Source organism: Atta cephalotes (genome assembly GCF_000143395.1).
Source record: "Atta cephalotes unplaced genomic scaffold scaffold00013, whole genome shotgun sequence".
Lineage (NCBI taxonomy): Eukaryota > Metazoa > Arthropoda > Insecta > Hymenoptera > Formicidae > Atta > Atta cephalotes.
In genome coordinates, this window is record NW_012130077.1 from 1,020,100 (window position 1) to 1,036,424 (window position 16,325).

The 16,325-nt window shown below is 27.9% G+C and overlaps 2 protein-coding genes and 1 pseudogene across 2 annotated transcripts in view; 1 reads left to right on the forward strand and 2 right to left on the reverse strand.

The window, feature by feature from the left end:
• Positions 1-2,732: 2,732 nt before the first annotated feature.
• LOC105617406 lies at positions 2,733-5,746 on the reverse strand (annotated as a pseudogene).
• Positions 5,747-9,914: 4,168 nt separating this feature from the next.
• On the reverse strand, positions 9,915-14,934 carry LOC105617407 (histone-lysine N-methyltransferase E(z)). The gene is made up of 12 exons (XM_012198961.1): positions 14,799-14,934; positions 13,208-13,521; positions 12,546-12,794; positions 12,220-12,436; positions 11,936-11,959; positions 11,640-11,740; positions 11,393-11,570; positions 10,915-11,292; positions 10,543-10,833; positions 10,285-10,467; positions 10,049-10,214; positions 9,915-9,975 (listed from the first exon to the last, which is right to left on the reverse strand). The coding sequence occupies exons 1-12, from the start codon at positions 14,932-14,934 to the stop codon at positions 9,915-9,917; spliced, it is 2,298 nt and encodes a 765-aa protein (XP_012054351.1).
• A 461-nt stretch (positions 14,935-15,395) lies between these two features.
• LOC105617658 overlaps positions 15,396-16,325 on the forward strand; it is a 4,514-nt gene continuing 3,584 nt past the window's right edge. The window contains exon 1 of the mRNA XM_012199215.1: positions 15,396-15,680. The gene's annotated coding sequence lies outside the window, so the exon portion shown is untranslated. The remainder of the gene's footprint in view (positions 15,681-16,325) is intronic.

Below are 16,325 nucleotides of genomic sequence, written 5' to 3' on the forward strand. Positions count from 1 at the left end.
TCTTCGTCGTATTAACTAAAAAAATTTATTTACTTTAGGTAATTTAATAGAACTTAATTTTTTTAAAAATAAGATATTGTACTTTCAAAGAAATAAGATATTGTATATCAAAAAAATAATTTTTTGAATACGAGCAAAGAGATATTTCTTTGAAATTAAGATTTTTTTTTTCAGTACATTATTAAATAAATTTTATTAAATAAATATTCTGCAAATATCTCAACAATTGATATCGTTGAAATTTGTGTCATTTACTGTATTGCATATAAACACTGAAAAATGTGACAATTAATGCCTGCATTTGCTTTGCGTGAAACATAATTATATCACATTACTTTCAATGTAACATTCCTATATTATATTTCATGTATTATTCTATACAAATACTTGATTTTACACCTTGTAACAATTTACGCGTCACAAGCTACAGCAAATATTGTTTTGCAAGCGTGATAGTATTCTATATAAGTTTGCTGAATAAACCTGTTAGAGTAAATACATCGTGTTCGTTAAGTATGGTTTATAGGCACGTTGGATAGGAGGGTATACTATTAGTTCTCGATATTGCATGCTTCAAACATCGTTTCGATATTGCAAAGAAATTCTTCAGGAAATAAAATTTGAAAACAAGCTGGTACTTTATTATAAGCACAATTTAATACAAAGGAAATTATTACGTTATAAATTAAACAAATTGGATACACAAAATAGGAAAAAAAATGTAGAATTAAAAAACACAAAATATGTAATACAAAATAAAAACTGCAAAATATAAGAATGTAGAATATAGAACGAGGAATTAGAAATATTTGAAATGTTTTGAATATAGAAAAACTAAAAATATAAATATTTCTTTTTGTTGATAGAAACAGACTTACTTAAGAAATCGAAAAAATGTAAAAAATGAATTTTTTTTAAACCTCATCCATACATTATATCTGTTAAATATTTCAGTTATGTTCATAAAAAATTGTATAAACTACATACATTCTACTACGTACATACTATGTACATTCATTTTTTACAGTTTACGTATTTTTTACAGTTGCATATTCATATATTAAGTAATAATTTTAATTATTAATAAAATTATTTAATTTAATTTATAAATTATTATTTTGCAAACAAAAAAATTGAATTAACTATATAATTACACTGAAAAAAAACTCTGCATTAATTGAAAATTGATAGATTATAGAATTTTCTGATTGAATTTATTATAATTCTAGTTGTTATATATAAAACAGAATATAACAAAATGATTGATATGATTAAAATTTTCTCGTTTGTTCATTTTCAACCAAAATTTTTTTCAATATACAAAATAAAGTCAAGATACATATAGCAAAATGTCGAATTCATCGAATTCATCGAATAATGTTCGCAATATACATTTACTATACGTAAGGGATTTCAAACATGTATATACTTTTTTTATAGTACTTTCGTTACATCTGGGAATCTCCTTGGGGAGAGCTGGTCCGGAATATAAGATAAAAATGGCTACGCGCGTGGTATGCAGCTGCTCTATTTTTTTTTTCTTTATTTTCAGCGAATCCCTAGCGATATGAATTCTCTGTTACAACGCGTTCTCCATTGTGCAGGTTATGCTTTGGGTTTTCGGCTGAAAGCCTTTACTATGCAATTATCTACATGTCTCTTCAAGGTACGCATTCGGCCAGCTATCCTACAATGTTCTGTCAGAGCGCTGTTTTAATTGATAAAAAAAATTACATGTTTTACAATCTTGATTTGAATGAAGAAAAGAGATGTTTGTATAAATTACTTTAAATAAAATAAAAATAAAATGAAAATAAAATAAAAATAAAATGAAAATAAAATAAAATGAAAATGAAAATAAAAATTACTTAGCAATTCCACAAGTAATAAATATCTTGCATTATTACTTTAACATTCCCTTACTACAGTAATTTATTGACCTTCAATGCATCTCATTCTTGCAAAAATTTTGTTATAATTAAATAATTATGATTTAATAATAATTTTTTTCGATCTTCCAATAATTTTTTCGACTTTCCAATTTCTAAACATCAAATTATTGTTTCTTTAATATAATTATTCTAAAATTATTAGAAAAATGTAAGTTGTGCAAATCATATATCCTTTAAGAGGTAAAACTGATATTAATTTTTCTTAAACGATTCGAATAAAAATATATAATCGTCTAATACAATTAAATAATAAGTACGAAAAAAATAGATAAAGTTCATTGCAAGAAAACTATTAAAGAAAGATGAGAGGATCGGTAGTTTCATCGGGCAGCTGGTCGATGTATTATTGGTCAAGGGAAGTTTCGATCATAAGAGATCGCTAGAATTGACACGAAGTGGCGAAGGCTACTGGTATCGACAGGCCTCACCGATCAGGCGTCTATCATGGTTTCGAATCGAGTTCGGTGTTACATTCGCAAAATCTCCTTGGAAACACGGACCGCGAACTGTGAAAGTTTCATCAGCCGATGACATTATCATTTATGCAAGCAATTTCGATGTGGTACAATTAATAGAATACAATGTAAATTCAAATTTGACTAAAATAAAACAAAAAATAAACGTAAAATGTTATTTTATAAAATTGCGACAATATCAGTGATATTTTTTTCAATATTCAAAATGGAACAAAGGAGTTAATTTGTGGAATATTCCTGATTATTGAAAGCTTTTCAGTATGGTATTAAATTTTTGTAGTTACAAGTTTTTCCTTGAGTTTACTTAAGTTGTTGTCGCTGTTGAAACTTTTCTCTCTTCTTGAAGTTTGTATCGCTCTGTATTAAGATTCAATTTTTGTAACATAAAATTCTTAACATTCAAGTACTTTAAAATATTTCTATTATACATTATATTAAACCGACAAATTATCATTAAATAATATAATAAATTTTTATCTTATAATTAATATTGTTATTGTTATTTATAAAATTAATAATGTTATTTCATGTTTTAGTTATATTTGCAGTTTATAGAAATATATTCGGTTCACAAAAAGTAAAAAAAATCATTCTGGAGTTCTATGTTTAATTCTCTACAGAAATAATAACGTAGATAAAATAAATATAAAAGAATAAATTCAAAGAAGTTTACAGAAATTTAAGTAATGATTCACAAAGTTATGAGCTCTCTGTATGTTGTTTCAAGTTTGCGATTTCCTATGTGCGTTGTACTTTTCATAGAAAGTAATCTGTTATTACATGTTTTAAAATATGTCTCGAATGTCTATATCTCGAATAACAACTTTAATTTTTTTTTATATAATAAGTCATCTTCCATAAAGCATTGAAATTAAAAACAGTTGCATTATTTTATTTGAATATCATAGAAATCTCGTGGTTTAACTAAAAGAGAAAGAAAAATATAAAAACTAATAACATATTCTCTTGTAACACAAGAAGAAGTGTGCCACTTTATTGCTATTCTGACAGCCTTAAAAACTTGATATTTGTAATTTGATATTTGTAATTCAAAGTTTGTATTTAATATTTATCATGAAATTTTGAATTTGATGCAAATTGGAGAGCGAGCGGAAACGAGTTCTTGTAATATGCGATGTGATATTCTCGGTATGGTAAAGCCATACGATGTTTACAGTCGTGCTATCTCGACGATTTCAGAATTCTATGTTTTTCATTTGAAAATTTATAGCGAGTTTACACCGTTGTGTCATTTTACATCGAAATCAAACTCGCGGAAAATCATTAAATGTAATACGATCGTTAAAATACGTACTGAAAGCAGCGAGGTGAAACTAGTAATTCGTTACACCAATCGGATTTTCAGTGATCTTCTCATTAAATTCTCATTCAATTTCACTCATCTGTTGATTCATAAATAGCTCCCTAACAGCTTTATTATATTTGACGTGGGTAGTGTTCTGTCTATATATAGCTGTTGCTTCAAATTATAAAGTAATTTTATTTTCTATCTTTAATGTAATTACAGCGATATTAATAAATTATTGATAAAAAATGTTCACCCTTAGTGGCATTACCAATATTAAAATAATATTATAATAGCAATAAAAGCCTAACAGAATAATTTTTTAAATAAATATTCAGTAAATATCCCACATAATATACATAATTAATTTTTATCTCGTTAAATAAAAATCTACAATAATATAGAATAATATCGTCAATATCCGGAATGTTATAACGGCACTATTAGCACTACCATCATCATTACGATTACTATCGTAAATGCCGTACAAGCACGGAAATAGAGACAAGTAATGAAAGGATTAAGTCGTATAAAACGCTTTATCCGTACAGAAGCATTCGCTTTGTGTTTGAACCGTAAAGCTTGCATTTAATAGAACTGCTGTTACTACTGCTGCCGTTATGTTTCGACTTCACATATATACGCGCGAATGTGATCGCTTGGCTTCCGGAATTACGTATTTTCACGTGGCAAGTGTGTACGGTATGATGTTGCGCTCGTAACACGTTCGTAACAATCAGGACTTGTATAAACATACGCCGTACCCCGCTATTATTTCCGTGTACATGATTAATAATTGACCAAGCGAAGGATCAAAATAAACCATGCCGCTCGAGAATTTGGAACTTGGCTCCGATCTTCGAGTCATTTTATTACCGTGCGATGACAAAATTAGCAACAAGGAAACTACGTCCCCTGAAAGTTTATATCATGCGCAAAGAGGTACAAATTAATTTTTGCAGCTATATGTATAAGAAAAAAACTTTGCATTCAACTATTCCTAGATTTTTATCTAGATAAAAATTAATTGTTTAGATATATATGTGGAATAGAATAAAAAAAGTATTCGATTATATAGATTTATATTATTTTATGTAGATATGTAATATAGAACAATTTAAAATAATATAATATTAATTATTGTAAATATAATTAATTAATATAATTATAAATATAATTAATTAATAAATATATAATTATATATATTAAATAATATATATTAATTATAATTAATTTATGTATAATATTAAAATTAAACATATCAAGCATCTATTATATTCTCTTTTTAAGTTTGTATATTTTATATTAATTTAAATTTTTTTCTTGATAAATGTGAATACAAATATACACTGAAAGAAAAGTGTTTGATATAATTGCATAGTAAAAAAATTAGATTAAAAATTTCATTTTGATAATTATTACTTTATAATGTAAATTATAAATTATAGTAATAATAATTATATTTATATCTATTTAAAAAATATATAATTATATATTTGCAAAAAGTTCATAATTTATAATTTATAATTAACTATAAATTATAATTAAATTATAACTATTTTTTTTCTCGGTGTACTTACTTCCTAGAGACATAGAACATGAAAAGCTTTTATGCAAATTAAGTTTCAAGACAAATTAATTAATATCTTTTCTGTTGATGATGAAAAAGTGAGATGTAACTTGATGACAAATAAAGAAATGTAATATAAGTACTTTTTTCTCCGTTAAAGATGCCTTTTACGCTAATATAATAGTGATGCTGGGAAATACTCGCTTGACAAGAACAACACGAGCTGAAGCTTGTTTCCTTGGTCTTGTTTCCTTGAGAATTGCTATTATAAAGCTTGGAAGACGTTACAGCGTAGTGATGTGATTATGAAATACGCGCAAGAAGACGGTGGATTGGATTTCACACGTCGCAAAACATTGATGCGGCATAATACCGGCTCGCAATCGCGAATACAGGTGCGAATACAGGTGCGCTTTAAATCCAGGAATTTACGCTCGCTCATTCGTTTCTCGCAAAAGGAAAAAGAAAAGAAGAGAGAAAATATCCGGATCAAAGAATCGCGAGAATTAAATGCAGTCCTATGCCGTATGTTTAAACGAATTCTCTTTGCTATTACATTTTTCTACGGTATATAACGTATGATACGTACTGATACTTGTATAAATTTATTTAAAAAACGAGTGCTTATTAAAATGAACTTATAAAAACGAGAATTTATTAAAATGAATACATTCGCGCAGTCTTGCATGCAGAATAGTGAAAGCGCAAAATAAAATTATGCGAAAACGTTTTTGAGATGAAAAACATTTTGCACTTATAATTAAAAAGCGCTTCTTTTGATAAACATATTTGCATTAACATATTTAAATGTAACATAAAAACCGGAAAAAATTTATCTAAGACCTAAAACAAATTTATTCAAAATATTTACAGTATATTTATAAGATATTATATATATATTATAAGTATATATTATAATATATTATAAAAAAATTTGTTTTAAGTTTTATTAAATGAAACTCGTCAATTTTGTTATTTTTAATGTTTGAAGTACCAACATTTAAATAATTATATAAAATTATAAAAAATTATTAAAATTACATAAATTTTTCCTGTAAAAGGAATTTTTTTCAATATTATATATTGATATGTGTTCACCGTCTTCTTGAGCGTATTTCATAATCACATCACTACGCTGTAACGTCTTCCAAGCTTCATAATAGCAATTCTTAAGGAAAGATCACTTCAGCTCGTGTGTTGCCCTCATCAAACGAGTATTTCCCAGCATTACTATTATATTGATATAAAAGGCATCTTTAATGGAGAAAAAAGTATTTATATTACGTTTCTTTATTTGTCATCAATATTATATATAATATTACTTATAATATAATATAATATTATTTATAATATTACTTAATGAAGTTACAATCAGACTTCGCGTTTAGAGACAGAGAAAGCTCATACTATAAATCTAAGAATTTTAAATGAAAACTAAATTCAACAAACAGTTTCTATAATTTTTTAAACAGCTGATTGAATATTTCGCAATTGTGTAAATTTTGCGATGTTCGATAGATTGATTTCTAAACACTATAAATTTTCAGATAATTTTCAGAAATACCTAAAATGTTTTAACATATTTTTTATTTTTAATAAACAATTTTTTAAAATAAAGTAATATTTCATTTTTTTATAAACATAATGTGAAGATCATAATTTTTTTAATATTTGCATGTACCAGCATATTTATATTTTCAAATCTCATTTATAATAACAAGAGTGATGTATTTCATATAAGCTGTCATATCATATAATAAAAGCACTTTTTCATTATAATTTCATATTTTCAAAAAACGCTTCTGTCACAACAATACAATGTTTATTTATATTGTATATCACGTAACTGTTCTCGACTATCACATAAGTTTATGAATATTATGATAATTATAATTTTACATATATTATTTTATAAATAATTTTATCATTTTAGGAAATATTAGTATTAAAATTATGATTTGCGATATATTTTGGATAAATATAATCTCTTTTTAAGAAGACTTGTTGAGTATTATGTTAATTCAATGATGCACATATCATTGAATTAAAATATCGATACGCACGATGCAACAATCCCCATCTATACTGATACACGACAATAATATGATACGCAGATATGTAACAAATCTATAGCCGTCTTTAAATGTTACATAAATTCAAATTTAATACAGTAATGTCGATTGTCTATATCTTCATATATACGTTAGAATATTACATTTCTGCTTTAAAATCTGATGACAAATTATTATTATTATTATTATTATTATTATATATTAATGATATTTAAATAATTATGTAACAAAGTCCAAATATCGCATAAAACATACTGCAAATCGTAATTTTAATATTATATATCAGTTGAATTCAACAAAATTACAAAAAACAATTATAAAAAGTAGACTTTTTTTAGCACTTCTGAAAACAAACCTTCTAATTCATATAAAATTCTACGAAGTTTTTTAAACAATTATAAAATTATTCCAATTTCTAAAAAATTCTAAAATTCAAATAGACATTCTAAAAAATATATGAAAATTTTTCACCTTGGATATTTCTCTATAAAATTTAATAATATATAATCACTTAAGTTATAATCTAATCTTGAAAGTAAATAATTATATTTATCAGGGACTATTACTTCCTGCAATTTTAACACGAAACTTCTGGTAATTAGTTTCTTTTCTTTAAAAAATTACCTTCTTCCTCCATGTTCACGGATGAGATTTCCTCAGGCTTGGCCTCAATCCAAATTGCTTTCCTCCTACGGGTCGAGTATCATCGATGGCACGATGTCGCTTTTCTGCACTTCACCTTCTTCGCGACATATTTATTCGTTGTGCATCGTACAATGTTCTCAAATTTCCAAAATTTACTATCCAGTAAAGTGATTCGATTTCGCGCTATTCGTCTCCGCGCATATTGAATCCGGACCAGATCACAGACAAATCCAATACACGCATAAATAATAAAATATTTACCTTCCGATGTCGAATCCAATTAAATTTAAAATGCGCGAATTTTCACAATTATCATCGGCAGGTGCGCAGCTCCGTTCATGGTTTTTATTAATTATTTTTGTTCAATCTACTTCCGCGTTTTATTTTTTATTCTTCGTAAGAAGATTTGGCAAAAAACATTCGCAGATATCAACGAGAAATGATATCGCTGGTCGCAGAATTGAGCTCCTGTTTCATCGTAAATCAATCACGAATTAATTTTCAGTAGATTCAAGGATTAAAATCGTTACTATAATTTAAATGCGATCGAAACTTGATTTATATATTATATGCGTATTATTTTTAGGGAAGAGAAACCTTTTGTTTAGATCCTCCAATCTGAAATTTTTCACAGACTTTCGGTCCAACCGCTTTCGCAGCCGCGAAGCTTGCAACTGGTGGCCGAATTCCCACGTCGGGATCACCGAGACGCTTCCCTACAATCCCTTCGCGGTAACTCCGTTATAAGCTGCGCGAAAGCTCGTGTCATTCGTGACGCTTTAATCCAAGCATAATCGTCGAGAGACTGTTCGTAATTTCGAGGCATTTTTGCACGTTTTCTTATCTTTGATGTAATCCTTTTTATAATCGCCAAATTTGAAATTAATTTGTAATTAATTATAATATGCATAGAAAAAATTCAATCGGGTTATTCTGAAACAAATTTAAACAATGATAAATTTTACAATTATTTTTTCTTACAAAATCCTGAGGAAAAAAATTTTTATATTTCGTATAATATTTTTAAGAATTTTTCATATTTTCAATTATAAAGATTTGATGAAAGATATCTACATATATACAGTATCATTATATACTATTATTATTATTATTGTTATTATTACATATACAATCATGACAAATGTACGAATAAAGAATGTGTTTTTTATTTTACGTACAAATTGTAATAAATAATTTGTTGTATATTTATAAATTATAAATTGATATAAGTAATTAAAAAGAAAATCTAAAACGATTTTTTTATAAAAAACTTTTTAATAAATGATACGTCTAAAACCATATACAAACTGAAAAATAAGACATATTTCCACTTGTCATATCTAGTGTTTGCAATCAAAATGTGACTCAACATCGATTATATTTATCTATTAATCATCTGTGTCAGATATATGTCAGTTATATGTCATCGTTTTATTACTTTTCTCATTTTGCGATATAGTAATGACGCTTCGCTTTTCTTAGCGCCGAGACTGCTATGTCTTCAGATTATATACATACATATAGCAATTTACATAATATTACAATAATAACTTCTCACAAACACATTGATAATATTTAAACACATGAAATTTACATGTTAAAAAAAGAAAAATTATTATTATAAAATTTTCTAATTTTTTTCTTACATTTTTTCTTATATATACAAAATCTATTAATGTTATAATATTAAACAATTTATTTTATTAGACAAAGTAAAGACAGAGACGTTAATTTTTTAAAATGAAGAAATATACTTTTATTATACATATTGATAAATGAATCACACCAGTATTTATTTTGTACTTATATATATTTTTCATTTTTAATATGTATCTGTGTTTAGTGTATTATTTATATAAGTGTTGATTATGTATATATAAAATATATAAATTCTTAAAGAAATTCCATTTCCCGCTCGATGCCGACAAATTTAAGTTGCTCCGTTGGTCCATATCTAAAAATTACCATTTATACAGTTCCAATTGATGAATCAATTAATATTAGATATTTAATATTACATAATATACCTATAATCGAAAAATAATTCTTCACCAGGTTGTATTGCTCTCTTAGCAAAAATACCTATTCTGTGATCACCGTTCACCATCATTACTTTCGCATAACAATTAGGATTTATCGAATGATTGGCAAATCTTATTTTATTCCCTTTTCTTGTTGCATCAACAACAAAATCTAGAAAATATTCTTTAATTTATCTCATTTTCAATTATTTACATGTTTATTGTATTTACATTGTACTTACCATTATTAAGATTGAAGAGAAAACTGCACATGTATTTATCGTATACCTTTCCTCTTCTATCGGCTTCATCTTGACTAATAATTTCACCGCAGTACTCCGAAATAAATTCATTCTTCGCCGCTGACTCTTTCAGGAAAATTCCCCACCCTGCTACATCTGAAGGTGCCATTAAAAGATGTTTGTCTACAAATAATATTTTCTTATACTTTGTGTACATCTTTGTTATTTTTAATAATATTTGAAATTTATTAATCTTACGAAGACCACGTTGCACGCTGACATTTTTACAAGATATTTTAGTGATATGGAATTGATCAGCGCCACACGTTTGACAAAGATCCGGGTCACATTCCCTTACGGCTAAATAACACGGGCATTGTTTCGTGTTGCACTGAGCCTTACATCTACAACCAGGAAATCGATTTTGGCACTCGCTGCTGCATTGACAGAATTTTTCGCAGAAATTCTGTGCTTGTATGCAGGGACATGAATTATCGCATTGGCGACCTGGATGATCGCAAGGTGCGAAATTATGAACATGATTAGCACCTATTGAAAGAAATATAATTAGAGATTGAAAGAAACATAATTTAAGCTTAAAATTTTTTTGAAATTAATTAATGAATATACCAGAATCTTTCTTAAGTTGTATCTTTCTGCAATGCATGGACCATAACCGATGCTTCTTTTTCTTTTTTCGCGGTGGCGTAAAGTCCTTCAGATTTTCTACAGCAGGAATATCCGAAGCCTCTTTTTGTGCAAATTCATAAACCTCCTGACAAGTTTTCGTTAACATAATTTGTGCTAATGCACATGGATTGCCAGGGAAAGCTTTGTGAAGAGCTCGGAACAAACTCTGTTCTGAACCTGTCCACGAGAATTCACTTTCAGTCTTAATTCGTTTGCCAATTCCTAATAACGTGAAGGGTGCCTGATTTTCAGGTTGTGCTTGATCCTCCATCATTTCTTCAGATTTGGAGTTATTTTTGTTAACGTTTTGTTTAAAGTCTAATTTGAAAAAAATAAGACTTCTTAGAATTTCATTAAAATTTAAAACATACACACGAAATCTAATGGATTATAATAAATTAATGAATTATATATTAACCTTGACAACTGCCTCCTTGACCGTACTTATTGCTATCGTTACTATCCTCGCTGCTCGCTTCGTTTCCAGAATCGACGCTTGCTTGTTTTCGTACTTTCCTAGGACCACCGCGTTTCTCGTCACCTTCGTCTTCTTTTATATCCGCCGCCTGTGCCGCCAGCTTCTCCTTCATCCCCTCCTACATAAAAAGTTAGATCAGATCTGACTTTGAGGATAACATTCATTAAAATATAGCATAATAACATACCAAATGCATGTAACATTCAGTCCCGCATGGCTCTGGAAACGGTTTCAAATCGGGTCCTTTTCGTTTCAGCAAATTCGGACCTGGATGGCAAACTTGAAGACCTACAAGCAACATCATAAACTCACTATGTACTCTTGTCGGCTAATTCGGCATAGTGAATGGAGAAAAATTTAGACACAGCGATGAACGATGAATGAAATATGATTGCAGATGAGCCCTTGACGATGTCTCTGTGCTAAACAAAAAAAAGCTTCCGATCGATAATGCATTAGTTTGTATGCAATATTGTTCTTTACCTTGCGGCGAAGTCCCCCTGGCTGCTACGATAAATCAGGAATCACAAATTATTGTAATTAATAAACTTTCAATTTAGAACACTTAAAATATTATACAATACTTTAGTAAGTTGTATTTCAGCGAAGTATTTTTATGTCATTGATTCTACTTTAGCTCTAAAAGTAATATCCTATATTATTAAATAAATAAATAATTAGTATTAAAGATAATATCACTTTTGCGATCTACTTCACAAAATACAACTTAAATAATCGTTAAATAGATCGTTTCACTATATACTCACGATGTAAGAAGCAGTCGTACTTGAAGCATCTCCTGCAGAACAAAGTATGAAAAGAATGCATCGTTTGTTCTCTAGGTACACTTCTTGCATTTATACCATCTATATTAGGCGTACATTCTGGCGGTAAAACATTTGGATCGAATCTTTCTGTTAATTCAATATATTTTTCTTTTAATTCTTCTGGTCTTCCTTTATCAGGGAACATGCTCGATATTGCCTGAAAATAATTATAAAGCAATTATGTTATAGGATTATACTATTTAATATTTGGTAATATTTATATAATTTCCTTTATTTAATATTTGATATTTATATAATTTCCTTACATTAAATATATGCATTGATGGAAATGGAGTAGCAGCAGTCCTCCCACTTTCAGTTTTTTCTGTCTTTGTTTCAATCTTTATTTCATCTTTCTTGTCGTTTTCTTTTTGATTTTCTTTTTCTTTTAAGGATTCCTTTCCTTTCTTTACCTGTTCTTTGTCCTTATCTTCTCTCTCATAATTTGCTAGAGCATTCACTAAATCGACAAAAATGGAATCATCCATAAAACCAGATTCTCTATCACCATGGACCTGCAACAAAATGAGTGACAATAAAATTCATCACATGGGATGTTTCCAATAAGAAACACAGTTGACACAGTATAACATAATGAATCATTACATTCTTGTTGTCTTATCATCAATATTAAATAAGAAAGAAGAAATAATTCAGTATCAGAGTTATGACACAGAAAAATTTAAGCAGTAAGATATAAGCAATAAGGAAATCAATATGTTGGATTTACAAACAATCTCTATTATGATTGATCGCGTCACTCAACTGTTATGAGCACTCGCTGCTATTGGTGTATTCTTTTGAATCATCCAATAGCAGTTGAGTCTGTTGAACGCGACCATTAACTAATTCATTTATTGTTTATTCACTTCAGTTTTTTGTGTGTCATGATCCTAACACTGTATCATGTTTTAATTATTCTCCATACTTTTCCATCATAATTTTTTATAAGTTCCTCGATAAAGGTACCATCCTGATCCAAAATTTCATCACCCATATAAGGAATGTTATGCAAAACGGTTTCATCCTCCACCATAAAATTCTGTTGAATGGGAGCCCATGTATACATGGTTGGTATAGGAGTCACTGCATTAATTATTTTTACAGGACAACTTTGCACATCGCCATCGGGACTAGTAATTTCAGCTTTCTTCATACAAGAAAGATGAGGTGGAATGTCTTGCATTGCCAGCCACGTTGCCTTTCCATCTGTCCAACGCTTTTGTTCAGCAATAAGAAGCTCTATTCAACAAAAAATCATAAACAATTAATGTAATACAAAGTTGTATGCTAATATTGACAAGTATCTATTTTTTAGTTTGTGCTTAGACAAATACAGAAAGAAGTTAAAGGATTAAGAGGACAATGAGAAAGAAGGAACAGTGAGAAAGACAGTAAAGAAAGAATGACTGAAAATTGAAGACTGCATGGAATTTAGCTGTAAAGTATAGATACAAATAAAAATTAAAAGTTGATAGAAATAGAGGAAAAAAAATTAATATTGTAAGAAAGAAAATCCGAAATAAAAAGATGTGGAGAAGAGACAGAAGTATAGACAAACTGAAAAAGATCAGATAGGAATAATATTGTATTTTCTTTCCTATCTATATCCCTCCATCCCTCTATCTATTCCCTCCTTTTTTAGTCTCACTTCTTACTACTTTTTAACATCAAGTTTATCTTCTTTCTCTGAAAAGCAATTAAATTTAAATTTATTTTGTCTCATAACATCAAAGAAAAGAGACATCTTTCTCTCATGGCATCTATTGTGCCTAATACATATTTTAATTGAATTCTCATTTTTAATTGAATTCTCAACTACAATCATGAAAGGTATTCTTTCTTATTTAATTTAATTGGAATTTATTAATTTTAATTAAATATAATAGATATACATTTTAACTTTCATTAATATTAGTATTGTATTATTTAATAATATTAAATTATTTCTGTTATTCTTATATAATTTTACATTATTATATTTATAATTATAATTTATTATATTCCATTCTAGACACCAATTTATAATCATGCACTGACATTCTTTTATTGCACAAGACGAAGATTCATTTTAATTACTGATACCAACGGTTATATAATTAGACAATGGGAAGTAATTTTTATTTTTCATCGACCATATGTTATGTTTTTATCGTTCTGACAAATTTTATAAACATTGATAATGATGATCCAAATGTTAGCCATGTTTTATTAGAGTTTATAATAATTAAATAAGACTTTATATTTATCTATCAATCTTTCTATTTGTTATATTTGACTTATAGCCCTTCTCTTTTAACTCATTTTTAAATTTTTGAGCCATAATATCATTATATAATAATAATATTGTAGTTGAAATTGACAAGTTAGGGAGTTTAGATTTAAAAATAGAACAACATAAAGGATGGAAGGATGTGAGAATATGGAAAAATATGAACCACATTCTCTTCTTGGCTTTGTGTGCTGAAGAAAAGATTCTATTCTATTAGCTTTTTAGCATTACAACGGCAAATACTTACCTGTCATGACTTTGCGATTCTGGTTCCACGCGATCTTGACTTCGTCCGCTCGTTTATAGCGTTTCATTTGCCGCAATCGCATGTACTCCGATTTTACCCTCTTCCTCCATTCCGCTGTAACTTTGGCTTTCGACATAATAACATAAATGCACAATTTTCGAGTAAAACTAATAAATGCTATTATACATATTGCTATATATCTTCTTCTTTTTCTTTTACGGCACGTGATCTCCGAAAACAAGTTCGATACGGTCAATATATTATTGCTATATGTACATCAAACAACATAAATTGACAAAAATCGCCATTTGGTTTACGAAGTGAACGTGAAGGCCAGCGAAGACTAGAAACAGCTGGCGCCACTATTCAAGTGTAGGTGCACCACATCGTTGCGCAACATCGGCACGTAAATAACGTTATCTTATTGGTCATGAAGACTGCACTCTTCATGCAAGTTGTTGAATCTCTTTGGTTCCAGTCTTTCGTGATCGTTTGTCCGCGAATACGAGATACGAGGAAAGCTAGTGTTTTCCCGTTTTCCGGTCGTTGTGTTATCAAGTATATTAAGTTTAGGTTAAGTTATGTTAAATTTCATTCTTTGACGTGTGAGCATTAGTAAATGAGTCCGATTAAAGTTTATTAAAGTATATATTCGCATATACAATTCGCATATACGAGAGACATATTGCCTTATTGTAAATCTCACAAAATATCCGTAACATCTTTCTTCGAACAACAAACGCAACACAAACGGATAAAAAGTCTTAGTTGAAACAGTTGAATTGATTTCGTGAGATTATATGAGTGTAACTGCATTTTTATCCGAAGTACTATCATGACCGACGTTTTATAAAAGTTTACTACACTGCCAAAATTTGAACGGTTAGTTCATGATACAATATTAATTTTATGATTTATTTTATTTTGATGTTTTATAATAAATATAAAATTTAGATATATATTACATGATAATATTCGATTTTTTATTTAAATGCTGCACTTCTATTGTTGTTATTCGTATTTAATTATGTTTATTTATTATATGATAAAACAATATGGAAGAAAATGTAGATTTGCAGCATATGTATATGTGATTATTGTGTAAATATATACTTAATAACGCATCAAATAAAAAAGTAAGTCATAAATTTAATTATTACCTTATAAGTTTATTACTAAAATATTTTTATGTCAATGGTGGAAACAGTTGATGAAATCAATTCAATTATTTCTGAGTTTCTCACTTGACGAAAATTTACTCAGGCAATTTTTGACAGAACCTTATTGATATTTGAAGGAAGAAAAGAACAAATGTTGGACTACGTACATAATATTTAGATAAAATATTTTAAAGAAGTAACGAAGCAATATATTTTTTTGGTAAGATATTATAATAATACTTTAAAAAACTTTAAAAAATATTTTTTTTATTTTACTTTATTACATTATTTAAAAAATTTTACTTTAAATTTAAAATTTAATTTTACTAGTAAAATTTTTTAATTTTACTAAAAAAATTAAATAAAC